Raw genomic sequence first — 15,430 nt, 5'->3', positions numbered from 1 at the left:
ATCCCCCTTTCAGTTCATTATAAGGCAGGAAAAATAAAGTAAATATATACTGTATACAAAACGGCCCAAGTAATTTTTTCTCAGAGTAGACCCACTAAAGTTAATGTGCATGACTAACTGGGTCCATTCATTTCAATGGGTCTCATCTGAGTAGGACTTAAATGGATGCAGCCCACATCATTTCCTTCCTCCTGAGTGTGCGGGGAGCCAACAACCTCTATGAGTCATTCCCACGATCTCCTTTTTTCTCTCCTTCCCGGTTGCCTCGACTCCGCGTTACCACCGAGAGGGAGTCGTGGACTGAAAAGGTGGGCGACGGGGGGGGGGGTTCGTGCTCGCCTCTGCTGCCGCCGCGTGAAAGGCCAGCATCGTGCCAGTCTGCGCGCGTGAATCAGCTTTTGAGAGGAGGGGAGTTTGTCCAAGCACGAAAAGCCAGCTTTAAAAACGGTCTTGCTTCCTCCAAGGTCCTGCCACAAGCACGGATCACGCATTTCAAAGGTGTGAGTCGTGACGGATATTTTCGATTTGCCAGCCGGGGGCGTGGAAGTCTCTTGCTTCCTTTTAAAATTTATTAGACTGAGCTGCTCAAGGTTTTTTTTTTAAGATAAATAAAGGGCGATCCGCTTGATTTTTGACGCCACTCTGGGTGAACACACATAAAAGGTTTGCTTATTTTCGTCATTATTCCACCATGGGGTGAGCAGTGCTCCGTACCCTGAATCGTTTGGGTGTGCGCGTGTGTGCAAATCTCCCACTTCCACAGCCACGTGCTGCGTAAAAGAATCGCCACCTCGGATTCCCTTTTCTTTCCCCGCGCCGCCTCCAGCCATGCTTAGCCGCGCCTCGTGCCGGTGATTGGAGGCGAGGCAGCCAGCGGCGGGTATATGCGAGAAGGGGGCGGATCGGTGCCTCCTGGAAGAGGAGGAGCGGCGGCGGCGGCAGTGGAGGGAAGGTCATACCGCTTTATAGAAAGAGGGGAGGAGAAAAGGAGCCGCTCCAATTTCCCGCTGTTTCTACTGAACCGGGCGGGGGGTAACGCTCTTGATCAACGCGTTCCGCCTTTGGCGCTTTTTATGGATTTGCTGTGTTATACACGACGCGCGCGCGGGCGCGCTTTCTTCTAATTGTTCAAAGCGTTGGAACATTTGGAGCAGAGGGCGCCGCGCGCGGCGGGGGAGTGAGGCGTGGAGGTGAGAAGGGAGCCGGGCGCGCGATTGGACACTTCGCGTTCTAAAGCGGCTGCTCGTTACTCAGCGTTCCGAAAGGCTCGGCCGAGCATTCCAATCCGCATCCGGCGCTTCTCTCCTCCTCCTCCTCCTCGCGCTCTGAAAGCTGCAACTGAACGTTCTAAGAACGCCCCCCCTCGACGCGTTCTAAGAGGAGGCGCCGTTCTTTCTTTGCTGAGCGCGCGGTAGAAACAGCCTTTTATTTTTTTCCCCTTCTCCTTTCGCGACCGCCCCCTCGCACGAGGGATCCGAGCAGCGGTCGTTGCAATTCCGTCCCCCCCCCGCTCCCTTTTCAGTTCCCTTTCCCTCCTCCTCCCTAAGCCTTTTTTCCCGCAGAGCCCAGCGGCCATGGAAGGAGTCGGCGCGCTGCTGGCCGGCTGCCCCACCGCCGGCCTGGCCGGGGGCCTGGGGGTGACGGTGTGCGCCGCCGCCGGCGGAGTCCTCCTGTACAAAATCGCTCGGAGGTAAGCTTTGCATTATTTTAAACGTAAGCGTGTCCCACGAAATTGCGATCGAGGCAGTAATAGTAATTATAATATATATAAAAGATCCACCGCGGATTAAGCTGCCTCCAGGAGGCGAGCATGCTTTGGGAGGCCCAGCGAGGCAAGCTGGGCGGGGTTGCCGCCTTAAGCCTTCGGAAGGGGAGCGACCATGCTTGAGACTCTCCTCCCTTTGATTTGAAATGCCGGGATCTTCCTGCGGGAGGGCGAGTCTTTCCTCCCGCCTCTTTGCTTCTCTTGTTTCTTTTTGGGAGAGAGGAATATATTTTTAAATGTCCGGGGTTTTTTTCGGGAAGGGGGAGGTGAAGTCCCGCCCCCTTCCGGAGTCAGGAACCGCTTGTAGAAAAGGGTGCAATCCGAACGCGTTTCAATGAATGCTGAGTTAGCTTTATTAAAAAATGACCACAAAAGTTTTACAGTGATGAAAGACGGAAGCTGTCTTTTAATTGAGGCGGAACTGACAACCTACCTATCTCAGTGTTGTCAGCACGGCCTGACAGGTGTGTCTCCACGCTCTACCTGGAGAATCCGTTGGGGATTAAACATGGGATCTTCTGCGTGCAAAGCTGATGCTCTTACCACTGTGCTCTAGCCCCCCCCCCCAAATAGAGCCAAGATTCTAGTCTTCGTGGTGCTGCATAAAAGCTGCCTTGAGTCAGACCCTTTGTCTGTCTCGCTCAGTAATCTTCTACAGTGATTCCAAGCAGCTTTCTAGGGTTTCAGCCCTTCCTAGCCATACTGATTGTATATTGAAATTTACACGGTCCTGTGTTGCTCAGTGGATTTAAACCGGAGTTGTGAGCGGATAAGCATATAAGGGGTGGTTGTGCACAAGAAGTGCCCTTGCAGTATCCCTGTTCTCTCATCTTTGTTCCATGTCCAATACAGTGTTAGAAACTCAGATATATAAGCTTGGCTGTGCATCTTGAAAGCCTGCTTAAAAGTTGGGTCTAAACCAACCTTCTGTGGCCCTTGAGATGCATGGGACTACAAATCTCATCATCCCAGCCTGTGGGCGATGCTGGCTGCGGCTGGAGGCAGTCTTAGGAACTCAGATACATAAGGTAATCACCAAATAGCACCTTAAACCTGGGTTGCGGTCACCACAATGTAATGTCTGGGCACCTTTTTCCAGTGAATTGTTATTAAAATTTATTAATTTCATTTCTATGCCGCTTTGCATCTTAGAAAACAATCTCAAGGTGGTTTGCAACACATTAAAACATCAAACCAAACAATCCAGACTGAAACAAATTCAAGCTTTCGGGAAAATATTTCAGATCCTTCTCTAGGTGACATTTTGCTTTCCCCATACTGTATTTATTTACCTACGTAATTTATAGAGCTGTCCTGTCACATAGCAGCAGGACTCTAGGAAGCCAGTGTGGTGTAGTGGTTAGAGCAGGAGTCAGCAACCTTTTTCAGCCATGGGCCGGTCCACCGTCCCTCAGACCATGTGGTGGGCCGGACTATATTTTTTGGGCAGGCAGGAAATGAACAAATTCCTATACCCCACAAATAACCCAGAGATGGATTTTAAATAAAAGCAGACATTCTACTCATGTAAAAATACCAGGCAGGTGCCACAAATAACCCAGAGATGCATTTTATATAAAAGGACACATTCTACTCGTGTAAAAACACGCTGATTCCCAGACAGTCTGTGGGCTGGATTGAGAAGGCGATTGGACCGCATCCGTCCCACGGGCCTTAGGTTGCCTACCCCTGGGTTAGAATGTCAGACTAGGACCTGGGAGATCAGGTTCAAATCCCTCCTCGGCCGTAAAGCTCACTGGGTGACCTTGGGTCAGTCATGGCCTCTTAACCTACTTTACAGGGCCGTTGTAGGGATTAAGTGAAGAGAAGCGTGGACCATGTAATCCTTGGAGAAAAAGGTGGGATATAGTTGCAGTAAATAAGTGCTTCTGCTTACCTGCTTTAAAAAGTTGGAGAGGCCAGCTAGATGGTGTTAGTCGCCAACCTGGCATCCAGACATCTGTCTCCACATGGTCACAATTGGACCCAGCAGCAAAACACACCTGGTGCCTGGCTAATTTCTAACACTGGAGGGTGTCAGGTTGGCGAAAGCCCGGCCCAACCGTTGGATGCTTTGGGTAACATTTTGCTTCTGTGGGTCACTGTGGACATAAGAAACTGTCCAGGTGGACACAAGCTTGCTGATCCCATAAGGACTGTGATTCTCAAACTGTGCCTTGAGAAAGAAGTTGATGAGCCTGAAATGAGTAATATGCCCTTGAAAGTTTCCTAAAGAACTTCACATTATGGGGTGACATACAAATGTTGTAAATAAATACAGTGGTGCCTCGCTTAACGAATGCCCTGCTTAACGAAATTTACGCTTAACGAAAGGTTTTTTCTAGCGGAGGTTGCCTCGCTAGACGAATTCGTTTTACAAAAAATTCGTCTAGCGAATCGCTGTTTCCCATAGGAATGCATTGAAATTCAATTAATGCGTTCCTATGGGCAAAAAAAAAATTCAATGCATTCCTACGGGATTCGCTAGATGAATTTTTCGTTATAAGAAAAGACCCGTGAAACGAATTAAATTCGTCTAGCGAGGCACCACTGTAAAACAGTCTAGAGGGGCCTGCTTTGAACTCCAGTGAAAACTGACTTGGTAATTCTGCTGTTTCTGAACTAGATAGGCTTCAGTCAGTCAGTCACTCCCAGTTGCAGAGCCATGGCAAAGTGTCCTTGCTTATAGGGTTGTGCTTCTGTATGAGTTGCTGTTCTGGGCTTGCCTCCTTCCAGTCCTAGAATCCCAAGGTGAGCAGTGTATACAGAAGCATGGAGTGCTGGGAGGAAAATAGAACACTTTTTCCACACACACACCCCGATGTGTAAGATTGAAAGATTGAAATGTGCTTTCCAGTTATAATAGTTCCTTTGCTGCCAGAGGTTTAGGAAGAGTAAGACGTTCTCAATGGAACCAAGTCAGGTTTTGTTTTTTATAGATTGTAGAGTTGGAAGGTGTACCCCAAGGTTCATCCCTTACAATGCAGAAATCGCAGCTAAAGAATCTATCCGACCTCTGTTTAAAAGCCTCCATTGAGGGAGAGTCCACCACCTTCCGTGGGAGTCCGTTTCACTGGTTTGCATTCTCTCTGTGTGGAAACACGTTATTGAAAGCCACGTCCTCTGCTGTTGCATGTTTCTAATTGAATAAAGTGCCCCCTGAGAACAATTTGGGTCTGTGCATTTTTTAATTTTTATTGTTACAGACCTGCGTTGGTTCTGTGCTAATTCACCTGTCATTGCTTCCCATGGTGGAGGTGTCCGGACTCGAGGAAGCTAGTAAATATAAGATAATAATTATTTCCTCACGTTCCCAAGGGCCATATTCCCTTCTGAGGGCCGCATCCTGGTATGGGTGGAGCTAGAGGCAAAAGTGGGCAGGGCAAGTAATGTAATTTCCTCCCCTTTCATCCAGCAGGCTTGTTTCTATAAACACACCTCTCCCGATCCTCCATCCAGGCAGGCAAAATCAAGAATTCAAGGCCACATTCCAGCCAGGCAAGAACACTCGAGGGTGCAGAGCAAGGCTCATGAGGATTCTGACTTTGGGGAGGGGGTTTTCTAAGGACCAGATCATGCAACCTGGAGGGCCACCCTTTACATACATGATAGATTTCAAGCTTTACAACAGCCCTGTAAGGCGGGATGGTAGCATAGGTAGGTTGGAGGCTGAAAGGGAGAGCGGTGACTTTAGTCAAGCCAGGGAAGTGGCGAGGTTTGAATGAGGTTCTCCTTCTGTCTACTCAAAAGGAGGTCCGTTGATAGTCATGATGGCTCCACAGTCAGAGGTAGCAATGCTTCTGAATGCCAGTTGCTAGAAACTGGAGGGGAGAGGGCTCTTGTGCTAGGGTCCTGCTTTTGCTGGTTTCCCACAGGCACCTGGTTGGCCGCTGTGAGAACATGATGCTGGACTAGCCACCAACCTGGGCTCTCAGAGGCTTGAGTGGGAATTTCAAAAAATTCTAGCAAAGCAGAGCTTAATCTGTTTTCAGTCTAAGCAGATGCTGCAATTGAGCGTTAAAATTCCCTAGGGAGAATGATTAGAGGAGACAGGCAAAAAAAGAGTGAATGGTTTTTTTATTCATTACAGGCAAAGGATCAGCCTTGAGAATGTCTCTGTTGGAATGTGAGGAATGCATTTCGTTTGGGGGGGGGAGGTCTTTCTTGTAAGACCGCTTTTCTCAATCTTCCTCCAGGGGTCATGGTGACTGGACACTGCCTGAGCAGAACTTGGGAAGAACATTTTAAAATGTACACTGCCTTTTTTGTGACAAGTTAATGACTGCTTTCTTGCACTGCAACAGTGGCCTCCAAAGTTTTAATCCTTAAAATGCAACCCCCCCCCCCCCGATTTAAAAAAAAACCCAAACCACTTCTGGAATCATGTTACTCTTGCCTCTTAAATCTGGAAAAATATGTTTCCGTGTATTTCTCCATGAATTGTTATTTTGGTCACGCAGAGGTGCAGTGGATACTCTCATCTGGGTGTAGCTGATTCTGGCAAGGAAGGGTTACCCTCCCAACAGCCTTTTCAGGTAGGCTAAGTGACAGTCTGATTTGTCCAATGACCCCCCCCCCCAATTGAACTTCATGGCTCTGCAGTGTATTTGCCTTATCCAGGATATGTCTGACCTTGTACATCATCAGCGTACATCATCTACGCTGCCTGCAAGTTAGTAGGGTTTTCATTGAACTATGTTCTGGTCGTTAAATTTTGGCTCCCTGCTTCAGCTTTGTGGCTCAGGAATCAGGCCCAACCTTCGTAGTTTTGAGTAACTGGAATGTCGTTTGTAAGGCAAGCAGCTTTTTCCCAGATAAGAGTTTAATGTGTCTTTTATCAGCGCCTTTGCCTTTCTACAGTGTGTCCTTGAATTGTGATAAAACTCATTGCTTTTCTGGTTATAAAAATGGGTGTGTGTGTAGGTGTGTGTAGCTCTGGCTTTTGCATGACTGGAATATAAGCTTACTTTGCAAAGGGAAGAATCACATCCCTTAACTGCCCACCTCTGCCTCTGGCTGTGCTCATCACTGGCATGTGGCCCCCAGAAGGTTACTAACAAGGGATTGTGGCCCTCGGGCTGGAAAAAAGTTTCCCCTTCCTAGTTCTAAGATATGTGGTTCGCTGGGGGTTCATTGCATGTGGGGAGGGGGCGCTAACTTCAGCTTTAAAGAAAATAATAATGTGAGGCATCAGTCTATCAATGGCTATTGCTTATATTGATGAAATAGAACCTCCATATACAGAGGCAGCATACCTCAGAACCCCATGTGCTGATAACAGATGCAGGAGTGTAGTAAAGGAGTGTAGGAGAGTATGCAATGCTCCTGAATTTCACGCCCTCTCCTGGACACAATGCTTGAGCAGACAGATTTGCAGGGCCTGTGATTTGCCTGCTAATCTCCATCTTGTCCAGACCAGCCACCCTCTTCTGCATTCTAAAACATCATTGTTTTTGTTCTTAATGCGTCTGTGGCCCCCAGATAGAGTAGGATCATGGAAATGGTGCCACGAGATTATTGCTTCTTCGTCTGAGAAAGGCACAAGCTGAGGAAATCTCCACGCTGCTCCCAATTTGACTGAAATGAAAGGCTTGCCATACACCCTTAATTTGAGGAAGCAGAAGGCAGAAGAGAGCTGAGTACTGTAGAGGCATCTGGAGCCAGAATGGCTGATAAGGCTTGACCTCGGTGGAAACTCTTGATTGGACCTGTTTGTTGCTCTCTGCTATTTGTGAGGAAGAAAAGCCATCTCCTGGACAGCTTTCATGTAGAATCCAGTAAGATTGGCTACCGCTGTCCTGGATTTTGCTGTTGCGGTGCCTTCTGCATGTTGTCAGACTGCATGACTGCATCAGCCCTGAGCAGTGTAGAAACTCGGATATATAAGCTAGGCATCAAATGGCTACTTAAACCAGGGTTACAGTCAACCAAAATAGAACGCCTAGTTGCCCGTTTGGGGCCAGACGGCTCGAAAGTCATTTTCCCCCCATGCGCTTTGGGGTTCATGAAATTTATTCTGATTGTGCAGATAAAATATAATGGATAGAATTCCACAGGATGTGTCTGAAAATAGTCACGCTGCAAAGATCCCCAGGCATGCACCTCCAGGTGGGGGAGACGTCAGGTGCCATCCTGGCATCTGGTAGCCAGGTGCAAAGTGTGCTGGGCGAATTTAGAACACTGGCCCTGACCACTGTCCATGCTGGCTGGAGCTGATAAGCATTGGAGTCCAGCAGTGTATATATAATATTCATTAAGTGCCCTAAAGTCCCAATTTAAACACAATGTTAAAAACAACTTGCGATTGCAAAAATAAGGTGGGTCCTAAAAGTGGAAGTCACGTGTCAAAAGCTCAGGGTTAAGAGGTGTGAATATATACACACATAGGGACCCAGGTGGTGCTGTGGGTTAAACCACAGAGTCTAGGGCTTGCTGATCAGAAGGTCGGCGGTTCGAATCCCTGCAACGGGGTGAGCTCCCGTTGCTCAGTCCCAGCTCCTGCCCACCTAGCAGTTCGAAAGCACATCAAAGTGCAAGTAGATAAATAGGGACTGCTCCGGCGGGAAGGTAAATGGCGTTTCTGTGCGCTGCTCTGGTTCGCCAGAAACAGCTTTGTCATGCTGGCCACATGACCCGGAAGCTGTCTGCGGACAAACGCCGGCTCCCTCGGCCTATAGAGCGAGACGAGCACCGCAACCCCAGAGTCGGACACGACTGGACCTGATGGTCAGGGGCCCCTTTACCTTTATACACACACATACACTGTTTAGCCCTTCTTAAAATAAGTTTTAAAAATAGTTCAGGTAAATTAAGTTGATTGTTACTGATGCTAAAAGGTGCCCCCTTCTGATAGATTAGTTGCCAGATTTTAAAGAAAAGTTAAGAGTGTGTATGACAGACAGACAGACAGACAAACAGACAGACACACACACACACACACACACACACACACACACGGGTGTTCCCTCCTCTGAGTCTCAGGGAGAGGAAGAAGAATACCTCTTCTAAAACAATGCCTGCGGTGGCAAAAAGGGATTCCTTATTTGTGACTCCTGCATTGCTGGGAGTTGGACTAGATGACCCTTGGGATCCCTCCCTACTCTACAATTCTGTGCGCCCTAATGAAAATAGTTTGTTAATTCAAGACAGAAGGGTTTGTGAGGCCTAAGCCTGCTAGTTGAAGACATGAGCCCAGGCAGTAGGTATGCTTGGCTTGCATTGCAGCAGATGGATGTCCCAAACGTTCCTTTGGCTCCTGTTTGCATCAGCTGGGCCTTTGTGCTCCGTGGTGCTTCCGACAGCTGTAGTTCAAAGGAGCCCTTGTGCTGAAGTCATGTGGAAACAGATGGTGGAGAGGTGTGTTGGGTAAGGAGAGCGGAATTCCCATCTTGGGCAGCTGTGCTTGGCGGAATTTGAAGTCTTGTTTTGCCTGGAACAATACCTGGCACTATAGTATTGCTGCTACCGGTACTACTACTGTTGCTGTATTTATTTGTATCCCACTTTCCACCCAGATTGGAAGTCAAGGCGACTGACACAGAATAAAACAACATGGAGATGATGATGATGATAATAATAATTATTATTATTCTGCACCGCCCTTCATCTGAGGATCGCAGGGTGCTTTACAATGTAAAAACACAAAAATATATAACATCCCAAAAACAATACCATCCCATCCTGCACACACAGTTTAAAAAGCCATAGATTGTTTAATTAGCCAAAGGCCTAGGAGAAAAGGAATTTTTTTGCCTGGCAGCTAATGAAACGTATCAAAGATGCTTTGGGAAATACCTTGGCCGCTGACACACTTTGGGTGGAAGCAGCTAGATGGCAGCTTTTTAGAAAATGTATTATACTTTAAACACAAGATTATGAACTGACCTGGACCCTGCAATCATAATCTGAGGCTCCTCTTCATGAGAGGTCAAAACAGAAAGCTAGAAACATATAAAAGATAAAAGTAATTGATCTCTAATAAAAAATTTAAATTTTTTTTAAAGAAAACAAATCTATTAAAATACAATTAAAACAGCACAGCCCTATTAAAGGCCCTTTCCTTAAAAACCAGTCAATTCCCAAAGGCAGTCTTTATCTGCCAGTCGAAGGACAACAAGGAGGGAGCCAGTCGAGCTTCTCTAGGAAGGAGGTTCCAAAGTCTGGGAGCAGCCACCAAGAAGGCCCTTTTCCACATCAATACCAAGTGTGCACATAAGGGTGGTGGCAATGGCACTGAAGATCACACAGCCCAGGCAGGTTCATATGGGAGAATATGATCGTCCTTATAGACTGGGCCTAAACTGTGTTGGGCTTTATAAGTCATTAGCAGCACTTTGAGTTTATAGAGAGGAAAGCTGTGCTCATGCAATAACTAACTGGCATTTGGGTCACCCATAATTTTTATTTTTATTTTGCACAGCTTTGGCTCTGCATATGCACATACCCAAATACAAAACACATGCCCCCTACTTAAACTGGGGGGGGGGGAGGTAGCTTTCATCCCAGGTCAGGTCTTTGATGGTTAGTTGGTCGCCAGTGGTAGAGTATCTCCTTTGCATGCAGAAAGTCCCAGGTTCAATCCTTGGCGTCTTCAGGTAGGGGTGGTGAAATCCTTGGGAGTTGCTGCTAGTCAGTGCAGTCTGACTCAATGTAATACAATTTCTTGTGCTCCTGTCTGAGATGGCTTGTTCACATGAGGCAAGTCACCCATTTCTGTAGCTGCTGTGAAATAAAAAAACCTTTATCATTATTATATACACACACAAGCTAGGCTTCTAAGCGCACTTTTCAAGCACCAAGGCACCATGGCCCAAAGTTTAATAAAAGAAATCCCATTAAAACATGAAAATATAAATGCACCTAATTAAAATAAACACTTAAAACAGTCCCATTTAAAATATAAACTCGCAGTTAAGATATGCAATTTAAAAATTCCATTATATATGACAATCCAGGGTAAACTTATGCAGTTTAAAAGTCATTTTGAAACAACACAGCAATTAAAACAGGTTGAGGGAGCAAGGGAATGTCTGTATGAACAAGTCTGTCTTCAAAAGCCTGTTCTTAGACTGTTGCTTATCTTTTTTATTAAAAAAAAAACACAAGGCAAATGAATCTCCCTCTGTCCAGAAGGGTTAAGCCCCAACAGCTGCTCATTTTGATGGGAAGTGTTTCATTCCAGTGCATAGACAGGCAACCTTTTTCTATTGAAGTTCTGCTTTTCACTTGTGGCTCTGCACTTTTACTGTTTACAGCTGCCCCGTTAAGCTCTCTGGCTTCGGGCAACGAATTCTTCCCTTCCCAGAAAAATATGGGAGAATCCCAGCCATGGGCCCCATTGCTCCCTGGATTGGACATCTCTGGCTTGTCCATTTTCTGGGTCTCCCATCTTATTTTTCCTTTTTGGCGGGAAAGGGGAAATTTTGGTCTGTTGCCTGGTAAAGAGAGGTGGGAGGATCTTGTGGTTGCAGTACTGTCCCGAATTGCTTCCAGGTCAACCTTCAAGCGTTTCTGGGGGTATGCCAAGCAACCGCAAGGTGCTTGCTTCGGTAACCGAAGTTGAGGCCTTTGACTGCTTGCTGCAGATGCTCAAGCGGGATGCCCTGTGTTTGCCGTGTACCATGGTGGAAGTTGAAGCAAATTGAGGTTGCCTAGCAACCACAGGGCATGACCTTTGAAAGCCTGCAGGAAGTGATTGGAAGGCAGTGTCTTGCGGTTGCTAGACAACTATTATTATTATTATTATTATTTTATTTTATTTAAAAATCTTTGAATCTCACTTTCTTCCCCCACCAGGTGGGCCTAAAGCAATTCCCGCTGTTAAAAAAAGCAAAACACCAACAGTGTACCTTTGAGCAGGAATTAAGAGCTTGTATCTTAACTAGGTCCTACTCAGAGTAGGCCCATTTGAAAATAAGGAACCCAAGTTAGTCATGCCTGTTAACTTTAGATGGGTCTACTCTGAGGAGGACAAGCTTTTGGTTAATGGCCATGAGTAACTTTAGGTCCGTTTGTGGAGAATGTAGTTGTGTGTGGCCTAATTTGCATATAAACAAGCGTATAAAAGGGTATATCAAACCACAGGTATTATTGTACGATTCTCTAAGCCTGGGGTGGGGAATCTTAGGCCAAGGAGACTAATGTGGCCCTCCAGGCTGCTCTTGTCTGGCCCTCGGAAATCTCTCCGCAACCCTCCCCGGCCCTGCTTCATAACTTCCTTGCTGTGTTTTTGCCTGACTGGAATGTGTCACATTGGGCCGCCTCCTCCCATGGCCCAGTGTGATGTATGCTTTTTTAAAATGCTGTTCCCCACAGGAAGAAACCCACCCACATGACCGTGAATTGCTGGTTCTGCAACCAGGACACCGTGGTTCCGTACGGCAACCGGAACTGTTGGGATTGCCCCAACTGCGAGCAGTACAATGGCTTCCAAGAGGTATGTTTCAAGGGGGGCACCTCGTAAAGCCTCTATGGCGAGATGAAATGGCGGTCAAGGGCCAGTGCTTCTCCCAAAGCAAGCTGGGTTGCCTCCAACTAAGGCCACATTCACATGTGTTTAAAGCGCTATGATGCCACTTTAAACCGTCATGGCTTCCCCTCCCCAATTTTTTTTATATACAGTGGATGCTCGGGTTGTGGACGTGATGCGTGCGGGAGGCATGTTCGCAACCCGTGTCTGTGCACGCGCGGGTTGCGATTCGGCGCTTATGCGCAAAGCGCGATTTAGCACTTCTGCGCATGCGCCAAAACCCAGAAGTAACCCGTTCCGGTACTTGTAGGTTTGGCGCAGAGCGCAACCCAAAAAGACGCAACCTGAATTGGCTATAACCCGAGGTATGACTGTAGTTTGTTAAATGTGCTGAGAGCTGTTAGGAGGTTTCCTGTTCCCCTCATGGAGCTACAATTCCCAGCATTCTGGGAATTATAACTTTGAGGAAAATAGGGTCTCTTAAACACCCTTTACCCTTAACAAACTACAGTTCCCAGGATTTTTTGCCTGGGGGGGGGGCATCACTGTTAAAGTGCAGTAATAGTGCTTTAAATATATGGTGTGAATGTGGCCTAAGTTTTGCTCTAGAGTAGACCCATGGAAATGAATGGACCTAAGTTAGTCATGGTCATTGCTTTCCGTGGGTCTGCTCTTGAGTAGGGCTAGCCTTGGGTACAAACCTGGTGCCAACCCATGTGCATGTGTCTGTTCGATATTGGTGTGTATTAATTTATGAATTCCCTTTTACATCGATCTATCATGTATCTATCTGAATTTCATTACATTTATATCCCACCTTTTTTCTCCCGAGAGGAGCTCAAGGTGGTGCACACACACCCCGTCTCCGTTTCATCCTCACAGCATCCCTGTGAGGTAGGCAAGGCTGACGGGTAGCAACTGGCACTGAAGATACGCAATACAGTTTGAACACCTTAAGGCAAGAGACCTTTTCACCCAGCTGGAAAAGCTTGTCAAAGCAAAAATGTAATTGGGTTGTTTCTGGGAAGTGCAGATTGTGGGTGCCTGCTGTATCTCAGCAGGGCTGCTGCTCCACAGAACAGGGGCAGCCACAACAAAGGCCCTGCTTCCAAGTTGTTATGGTGTGGGCTTCTGATTTTTTGGGGTGTATGTCCCTGTTGGTAGAATTTACTGGCAGAGGTCGAGGGTGGGAGCTTTAAAGCAAAATTTGGTGTCACGAGTGAACCACCTTTGGGATTGAAGGGAGGAGATTGTTTTGGGGTGTGGAATGTTAAGGTAAGTGGGGTAGATTTGGAGTGAGCATTGAATGAGAATCGGATGGCAGTGGGCTTAGAAGGTAACTTGACAGCTTCAGATGAGTTTACCTGTGAGTTCACCTGACTCCGTCCGTATATGCTCGCTCCGCCTCTTCATTCTGCAGAATGTTACAATGCACCACATAGTACTCATTCTGCATTTATAAGGAATCCATCCTTTAGCTTGACAACACCCACACTTTGGAACTTCCTGCCTTTTGAAACCAGGGAGCCGCCTTCACTGCACTCTTTTAGGTGCCTGCTAAAATTGTTTTTGTTTAGGCCAGCCTACCCATACATGATTTTACCTTCCTGGATGTTAGGTTATCATTGATTTTAATTATTATTCTTTATTGAATTTATATACCTCCTTATACCTGGGGGTCCCAGGGCGGTTTACAGAACAAAATCAAGATATAAAACCACAAAATACATAATAAAAATAAAACCAACAACCCAAAAGCCCCTCCTGACACACACAAAAAACACATTTTAAAAGGGCATAGGATGTAAATCAGATCAACCAAAGGCCTGATTAAAAAGGAATGTTTTTGCCTGGTGCCTAAAGGTGTATAATGAAGGCGCCAGGCGAACTTCCCTGGGGAGAGCATTCCACAGACGGGGAGCCACTGCAGAGAAGGCCCATTCTCGTGTTGCCACACACCGGAGGAGGCAGAAGATAATTATTTTTGAAGATTTTAAATAGTTGCTTTTGATGGATCATTTCATTGTGTTATTCATTTTGTAAACCACTTTGAATCTCTGGGTGTGTTTTTTTACAATCAAGTGGTATAATATACATTTTATGAAATAAAATCCATCCGTACTTCACACTTTACTGTGAATTGGTTCCTCAAATAAACTCTGGTACAATTTTTATCCATCTTCCGTACAAGAGAAGCGGACTGTTGCCCTCTCACTCAGTTCTGCCTTAATTGGATATCACCAGTTTTCCCGTAGGTCCTCCGGTTGGTGAGACTCATGAAACCAAATGCCCCAGTTATTCTTATGAATTGACTTTGAAAGATCCCTACTGGATCTTCAGATCAGAAGGCCCATCTAGTCCAGCATCCTCAAAGTGGCCAACCATGTGCCTATGGAAAGCCCACAAGCAAGGCATTAGTGCAGAGGTGCTCTCCCCACTTGAGAACCACAGCAACTGGTTTTCAGAAGTATACAGCCTCTAACCCTGGAGCATAGCTGTCAACTTTCCCCCTTTTTAAAGGGGGAATTCTTCCGAATAGGATTCCTCGCGAGAAAAGGGAAACGTTGACAGCTATGCCCTGGAGGGTAGTACACAGCTGTCATGGCAAGTAACCACCAATAACCCTAGCAGTGAGAGTTGGTAGGACTTTAATTAAGGTTTGTTTTGTGGCATACCACTTGTGGGTTTTCCAAACCACAAGCCTGGGTTTGGCCGTGATGCTAAGCCCAACTGTTTCTTGGCTCACACCAGCAAGAGGAGCAAAGAAGAAGGGCGGGTTATAAACTTAAAACAATAATTTGAAATGATATTAATAACTTATATTCTATTAGGCTTATGCAGGCAGTTAAGAATGCATCTTTTCATTGTAGGTACCTGTCAGGGGGCCTGATATGGCTACTCTAGAGTAACGACTCCAGCATGGTCTTTTTAGGCTTTTATTAAGTGCTGATTATTTACAGTGTTCAGAGCGGTAAATATGCATCCTTAAGGTGAGGTGTCAGAACCTCCGAATGGCGATTGGCGCGTTTTCTTCCAGCACAGAAGCTTTGGGAGACCCAACCTCTTCCCCCTACGTTTGCGTCGCAATTCGGGAGTTGGGGGGATTGGCCTTCCCCCCGGGCCCCCCACTTCCTGTCCCACCTGGTGCATGGGCTCCGCAACCTTGCCTGAGCCTCGGACCCCACTTCCTGACTCTC

At 46.7% G+C, this 15,430-nt stretch overlaps 1 protein-coding gene across 1 annotated transcript in view; it reads left to right on the top strand.

The window, feature by feature from the left end:
- Positions 1-965: 965 nt before the first annotated feature.
- TMEM201 (transmembrane protein 201) overlaps positions 966-15,430 on the top strand; it is a 44,283-nt gene continuing 29,818 nt past the window's right edge. Inside the window, exons 1-2 of the mRNA XM_035118993.3 lie at positions 966-1,690; positions 12,080-12,200. Of these exons, the coding sequence (XP_034974884.2) occupies positions 1,575-1,690; positions 12,080-12,200 (237 nt within the window). The 5' untranslated portion in view covers positions 966-1,574. The remainder of the gene's footprint in view (positions 1,691-12,079; positions 12,201-15,430) is intronic.

Source organism: Zootoca vivipara, chromosome 6, assembly GCF_965207765.1.
Source record: "Zootoca vivipara chromosome 6, rZooViv2.hap1.1, whole genome shotgun sequence".
Classification (NCBI taxonomy): Eukaryota; Metazoa; Chordata; class Lepidosauria; order Squamata; family Lacertidae; genus Zootoca; species Zootoca vivipara.
Note: the sequence above shows the minus strand (reverse complement) of the source record. Positions and strands in the feature narration are given on the sequence as shown.